This window comes from Ostrea edulis, chromosome 7 (assembly GCF_947568905.1).
Source record: "Ostrea edulis chromosome 7, xbOstEdul1.1, whole genome shotgun sequence".
NCBI lineage: Eukaryota > Metazoa > Mollusca > Bivalvia > Ostreida > Ostreidae > Ostrea > Ostrea edulis.
The window spans coordinates 27,239,926-27,247,610 of NC_079170.1; the positions used below are offsets into that span (position 1 = coordinate 27,239,926).

General features: G+C 33.5%; 1 protein-coding gene across 6 annotated transcripts; it reads right to left on the bottom strand.

Annotated features, from left to right (window-relative positions):
- Positions 1–2,194: 2,194 nt before the first annotated feature.
- On the bottom strand, positions 2,195–7,685 carry LOC130047980 (complement C1q subcomponent subunit A-like). Of its 6 annotated transcripts, none has more exons than XM_056143818.1 (3): positions 7,538–7,685; positions 4,941–4,999; positions 2,195–2,640 (listed from the first exon to the last, which is right to left on the bottom strand). In XM_056143818.1, exons 2-3 carry the CDS (start codon positions 4,989–4,991, stop codon positions 2,242–2,244), a joined length of 450 nt encoding a protein of 149 aa, XP_055999793.1. In that variant the 5' UTR covers positions 4,992–4,999; positions 7,538–7,685; the 3' UTR covers positions 2,195–2,241. The 6 variants fall into 6 exon arrangements, with proteins under 6 accessions (XP_055999793.1, XP_055999791.1, XP_055999790.1 ...); XM_056143816.1 differs by having other exon boundaries at positions 7,534–7,680; XM_056143815.1 differs by lacking the exon at positions 7,538–7,685 and adding an exon at positions 5,919–5,980.

The window sequence follows — 7,685 nt, forward strand, 5'->3', positions numbered from 1 at the left end:
TGCAATATTTATAGATTTTTGTCAAAATTTAGATGCATTTGTTGTTGACTTGAAACACATATTTTGTAGAAATGTGGTCACAAACAACTTTACAACCATGGCATTTCGCAATCTATTTGTAGTAACAACATGCGACTGGTAACCCCAAAATGCGAATTTCTTAATTTATATTCTATATGAAAGGTAAATATAACGAGCAGTGATCAATCTCATAACTCCTACAAGCAATACAAAATATATAGTTGGGCAAACATGGATCCTAGACACACCAGAGGTGGGATCAGGTGCTTAGGAGGAGGAAGCATCCCCTGTCGACCGGTCACACCCGCCGTGAGCCCAATATATTGATCAGGTATGTGCTTCAAAATGATATATGCATATGATACAAATGCTAAATATCTGATATAAGATTTGACTTGTGGATGATATAGGGATGCTAATCTATAGTGGGGCATTGCTCCATCGTTTTAAAGTCTGAAAAATGTAAGTTTTTTTTAGTTTTTCTATAAGTTTTATTACAAAAAATAGGAAATTAAACTACACACGTGTAGACTTTACTACACTCGACTAGAAAATGGTCAAATTTGACAATTTTGACTCTGTTCTCATTTTCATATTCCAATATTTCAAATAATTTAATTGTTCGAGTAATTTATTTACAACCCATAGTACAAATATATATTTCAAAGCTAATTCTAACTTTTCAGAGTGATTTTGTTTTTGTTTTTCCTATCTTCCTACTCGTAGGCATTTTTCTCGCTTTGTTCATTCATCTTCTTTAAAGAATTGGATTGGTAGTTATCTAAAGGATAAAACATTTCAATTGTTCACACGAATTTAATCATTATGACCATTTTGATCCCACCCTGTGACCGAATCCTCCTACTCCTGGGAACATAAAATTTACAATTATGGTAAAGGGCTACCTGCTCCTTCTATTTAAATTTATAATAAATAAAACCATTCTCTTTTTGTTTGTGAACCTTTATTTTCCTCATTTGTTTCCTTTACATATTTCATTCTTACACTGTTCTTTCTGTGTTTAAGATCTTAGATATTAGGGTTGTTCTGTGTTAGCCTAATTTCCATGTTGATAAAGAGTGATAACTTTTCTCTTATTAGATTCAGTTGCAGTCCTTCAATTATGTGTGAACCATATCTTCTGGAAAAGGTGAAGATAACAGTGGTCAATCTCATAACTCATATAATGAATACATAGAAAGTTGGACAAACACGGACCCATGGATAAATAGGTAGGATCAGGTGTCTAGGAGAAGTAAGCATCTCCTGTAGACCTGTCAAACCCGTCGCGAGCCCTATATATATATATATATATATATATATATATATATATAGTCGTCCACTTCTGCTTCATACTTAAGATATTTTATTGAAAATAAATATTAACAGCAAACTAACAACCTAACTTTATGACAAACGTGATGATTTCAGGTTCTCCATTGTCAACTTCCCATATCTACATGTATATAGCAATATTCCATTATCACCTGCATATATTATATCTCTCAACTGATTCGATACGCAAGAACTTGTTCTGCGTATGATCAGTTTTAAATGGAGACAGGCTACTGACAAACAAGTTGATGGTATATGGATTTCAACAGTCTCTTTTAAAGTCAGCATTTCACAAATTCTATGGTCGTTATAACGATCTAGTTTGCCAATACAACTTATCATTGGGTCAAATGCTGTCTGACGTGTTTCATACCGATTGTTAGGCCGTTCTTGGCACATTGATTTTGACTATGGATAACTTCGTTTACCTGATCAGGATATAGGGCTCACGGTGGGTGTGACCGGTCGACGGGGGATGCTTACTCCTCCTTGGCAACTGATACCACCTCTGGGGTGTCTAGGGGTCCGTGTTTGCCCACCTCTCTATTTTGTATTGCTTATGGGATTTATGAGATTGATCACTGTTCTTTATATTTACCTTTCATTGATTAGGTAACGATAACCTGATGTTATGACACGTTGTAAAGGAAGTTCGGGTATTTTGCTATCAGTACTGTAATGTTGTCATCTTGTCATGAGAACCCAGAGAAAGTCAGTTTCGTACAATATGTACATCGTGTATTTGTACACTGTATCAATCATCAGGTGAGAGTTTCTAGGATCATGGATCTCATGGGGTTTTTTTTTCAATCAAAGGATACAATAAATTAACACAAAAATAGATGCAGTTTCTTTATAATAAAGATTCACATTGCTCAAACTGATTTAGAGTTCGTCAATTAGAAAACCGGAAAAGACATTAGAATAGCCGTGGTCATGAAATATAGTTTTTCGGCCGTTCCTGTTCTGGATCCAGATTTTATCCCCCTTGTTTAACAGCAGCTGAAGAGTTTGGCTAGCATGTGGATAAGTTTTAGTATTCGAAAACACAACGGACATCTTTTTGCCATTCTTAGTAATACTGGCGTGGGCATAATTAATTGGATCACTCATCAAGGTACAGGAAATACTGTAGAGACCGTTGTAAGGGGCGGTAAAAACACCAGTTGTCGGTTGATAGGCTCCACCCCAATTCGTCAACACCCTGTCATACTTTACCACAGCATAAGCTCCCACTGTTGTGTGTTTGGACAGAAGGGCTGTAAAGGCAACCTTCCCTCCTCTCTGTGTTAAAACAAAAATTAAGAAAATTACATCAATGTACGATGTACATTTAGTAGATTCTTTTTAATGTTCGTTCTCAACCATAGTGGACAATAGTTTTCGAGGGGTAGCACTATCTAAAGATTACATTAAATACACACAGCAGTCATGTGATAATACTGAATATGTTTAGACCTAAACAAAAAAGGAGAATGAATGATTTAAATCAAATCTGTTTATCGGAGAGATAACAACTGCATGTAAAACTTATACGGTGCCAATTTTGATGCACCAGATGCAAATAATGTCTCTTCAGTGATGCTCAACCGAAATGTTTGAAATCCGAAATAACTATGAAGTTTTAGAGCTAAATATAGCCAAAAACAGAGTGCCAAAAAAGTGGAGCCAAATTCGTCCAAGGATAAGAGCTATGCATGAGGGAGATAATCCTTAATTTGGAAATGAATTTCTAAATTGTATAACAGCCATTAAATATACATCCGTATTTTCAAGCTAGTAACGAAGTACTTAGCTACTCGGCTGTAGAGACCCTTCATACATGTTATATGCTAATTATGCCCCCTCTGTATCTGTATAACACGTGTTTTATCCATCTTCTGCAGCCACAAGAAATAAATAGAAATTGAACATCTAATGTATTTCATTTAGCATTACTATTATCTATATTATTGTTATTATCTTCTGTATACGTTATTTCCCAATTTCATGACTGTCCGTTAATAGTTGAACATTTCATCCCAGGGTTCGTCTGTTAACTTTTCATTAATGCAGTCATGGTCTATTCCGACAACGATTCTGTAACATTCGTAATTCTTATATTGTCATTTTGTTAGTGGTGCTGATGATGAATTTCTAAACACTAAATTAATCTGATTAATTAAGGACTGAATTTTTGTGTTTGGTTTCGCTGATAATAAGGATAAGAGGAAAAGTATGAAAAAATGTTAGTTGCATTTCTCATTATTCTTTTACGAAGACATATCTATACAGGTAATGATCTACATATATTCTGCCGTCTTCATTTCCATTTCCATCGTATGCTGTTACTTTTTAATTAGTCAACGGCTTTCATTTTGTCTATTCAAAATATTTATTTCAAACGTCGCTTCATTTTGAATTCTCATAGGCTCAATAAATACCTTTGGTAAAATACTCTTGGTTGCCGCCCCGCAAGTGGTAGCCTCAACCATGATTTAGAACATGTGATCATTTACATAATGCTATCCCGTTGTCAATGTGTCCGGTTACCAGATGATATCACAATGGAGGGAGTGGTATTCATTTGCATAACGCTCAACAAGTTTTCGAAACATTTTAGGACAATCAGAATATAATCATTATGTATTTCTTTATCGTTGAAAATCTGTATTTCCTTTAATAATCCACATGTAAGGTCTGGGTTAATGTTAAATATAATAGTAATGAATTACAATGCATTACTTTCAAACAAAGTTGGTATTGTGTAGTCTCCCCATTGAATTATGTGTAATGGTAATTAAATACATTACTTCCTAAGTTATGTAGTCTTTAAAAGTATTAACATTGAAAACAGATACGCCTCGCGGTAATACCACTGATAATTCTAACCTTATTAATGGTATCATAGGACTTGAAAAATTTACATTTTATTTTATGTTAGGGATATATTATGAAATATAAATAAAATATATTGAGGGATTAAACTTAAATGAATGAAACGTCTTATGTTAATAACATCTAAACATTCCTTTTATATCATAATGTTTTTCATTAAACTCGTTATCAAATTGATAATGTTGATAATGTTTCCTTTACAATTGTCTCCGATAAAGAGTATACTAATATCTAAATCACTGTTCGTTATCATCTCTTTCCATTCTGTATAGAGTGTCATGACCACACTAGAATTATGTAACTCTCCAAAACAGTGTATTGTTTTGAGAAGTGCTCAACATTGTGGTTAACAATTAAGAAGCCCTGTCTGAATGTGTCGATTTATGTTCTATAGATAGATATCTGTCGTATGATTGTATTCGATTTTTACTTTTTAATCCCAGAATGTAATGTAATTGTAGTGCATTACTTAGTCAAGGTAATGGCGGTGTAATAACGTATTTTTGAAAGAAAATGATGAATGGTAAAGTTAATATAAACCCAAACTTTTACGATAATTGTTTTGAAATACATTATCTCAAAATGCAATTCTTACCAAGACTGTCCCATACATTACAAATTCTATATCCATGTTTTATCTTCTCAGATATTTACCATTCATTTGTTTATTTCTTCATTTACAGTCATATCAGTGTGATGGTACTTACGTCACCAGAAATGAGTCCAATTGCAGCACAAAAAAGTATATATTTCATCATGACTTCTTCTGAAATACATAACGATATTAAAATAATAAGATCGAGTTTTTCTAATATTGATACAACAACATACAATATCTAAAGCTCAGTTCACTGTTTCATACCACATTTAAGAGGTTTAGAATGGTAAAGTTGTCAGCGGTTTTTTTTTTCTTCTTCTTTTGGATTTATCATACTTATTTTTTAAATGAATGTCCTGATTTTTTCTACAGTACATCTACCAAGTTTGCACGAATAACCTATGGTTTACAACGACTTCCACGTGTCTGATTTAGTTTACTGTGTTCATTAGAATTCCATTTTACAACGCATTATATATCAATCGTACGGCCGTTTCTTACATACAGATTTTAAGTACAGATTATTCCGTTTACCTTATCAAGATATAGGTATCTAGACGAGTGTGACCGGTCAAAGATCATGCTCCATTCTTCTAGACACCTGATCCCTCCGCGGGATTCAAAGATTTGACGATTTATTCACAAAACAATGTCAATGACAAAATTCTAACTTATATTAATCAAACTCCACAAATAATGTCAATTGTTTGTTCAACGCTGAGTCCATTACACATGCGTAAAAGAGTGTTTATAGCCCTGTCAAAACCGGCCATTAAGTTCAGTCCCTAGTAATTAATATCCAATGTTATTCTGCAGAGTACATCTTACCACAAAATTTACAGTTTATCTATGCTTAAGAAAATTCTAGAGGATTCAATTTCTACAAAGTATACAATACCAGTAAACAGGTATTGCACAAAATTTATATGAAATCCTCCCTAATACAATTCTAAAATTAGAGCGTCTGTTCCAGATTCTTATTTAGGTCACAAATCAATAAAAATAATTAAATGATGTACAGTCTCGATTTAAGTCAGCATTTCACAAATTCTACTGTCGTTATAACTATCTAGTTCGTGAATACAACCTATCATTGGGTCAAATGCTGTCTGCCGTGTTTCGTGCCGATTGTTAGGCCGTTCTTGGCACACTACAAATTGTATGGTCCTTATAACGATCTAGTTCGTCAATACAACCTATCATTGGGTCAAATGCTGTCTGAAGTGTTTCATACCGATTGTTAGGCCGTTCTTAGCACACTGACTACTGATTACTTAGTTGATTTTATCAAGAACAGGTGTATCTCAAGAAACCAATGTTGTGTACATGTATAATACTATTTGCACTCAATTGACTTGGATAGTTTTAGAAAGTGATGTTTATTTCATTTTGTGACCGAGAATGTTCTAGAGCCTTACGGTATATTTAGCAGAAATATTACGTAACGGTTACATCATGGTCTTTCAAGATTGTACTAGAAAATCCCTTACTATTATAAATACACTGAAATTCTCCTGATAAAAAAGGCTCTGTTTTGGACATTTTTTATGCACTCTGGATTATTATACTGGGAACAACGATTTTGGAAGTTATATTTTTGTGTGTGTAGATTCTGTTTTGGGGATTTATTGTTCAACTACCGTAAGTTAATATTTTGCGATTGTAGCAACTTTTCTTCAATTATTAATTGTAAATAAATCTTATGAATTGTTTAATTGTATTTTGTTGGTAAATTCTGCTGCGCTATATTAAGGGTTTGTTCTGACCCGTAACACTATGAATGTGGCACTACTGTTTTTTCAAATTATTTTGAAATAAGACTGTTAACGAAATGATTCCGATAAGTAATATTAATCTAATTTGCAAATACAACCCGTCATTCAGTGGTGCTTCATACCAATTGCCAGACGATTCTGTACCCAGTGACGTTGACTAACCGAATTACTCCGTTTACCTGATCAAGATATAGGGCTAACGGCGGGTTTGATCGGTCAACAGACGATGTTTACTCCTACTTATCATCTGATCCCAACTCTGGTGTGTCCCGGACTCGCATTTGGCCCACACTTAATTCTGTGTTCGTCATAGGAATTTTGAGATTGAATACTGTTAATTATCTTCAATTTTGTCATCAAGGACATCCTTTTTTTTTTTGTAAGGCCAAATAAAATAATACCTGTGGTTCCGGTTACACTCCCTTGGAAAATAGGGTAGGTAGTTAGGGATTTTATTTTTTTTTTATTTTTTATTCTAACGATATATTTTTTTTAATGGAAACAGAAAAAAATCAGTGCATGTGCACAAATCATGTTTTTGAACATGACAGTAGGAAATGATTTTTCAAACAGCTGACTGTTTTCAAACTCTTCCAAGTTTTTAAATATATCCAACTTTTCCAAAATAAGGAGGGTGATCGCTCAGTATAGGTGATTTTTATCTATTATAGAGGGATAAAAACAATGGAAACAGCGGATTCGCTAAGTCACCCCCGTTTTATTCTATCCATAGTACAAACAACATATTTATTCCAAAAGTAAATGTGCAGTACCTATTATGTATATCTATTATATAATCCTTCATATCAAAGATAACAACAATATCCATAGTATTCATCATGTGAAGGGTTCAAACACATTTAAAACAGACAATCATGCTCTTATCTAATAAATTAACAGAAAATGATAGAAAAATATCTAACTTACCTACTGTGTATTAAGCCTGTGAAGGAAAAATCGATTTGTGCTGGGCGCGTATGTTTTGTTTATATACAGACAATTTTGCTATCGTGTGTATTGTTTTCATTTTAATTGCCTAAATTCCTATATAATTGACGCCAGTTACATGGAAGACTTTC

What these genes read in the sequence shown, in the direction of transcription:
- LOC130047980 (XM_056143815.1), bottom strand. An exon ending in TTGGACTCATTTCTGGTGAC is followed by an intron (nt 2,641 to 4,940) that starts GTAAGTACCATC and finishes GTTTTAACACAG; the next exon opens with AGAGGAGGGAAGGTTGCCTT.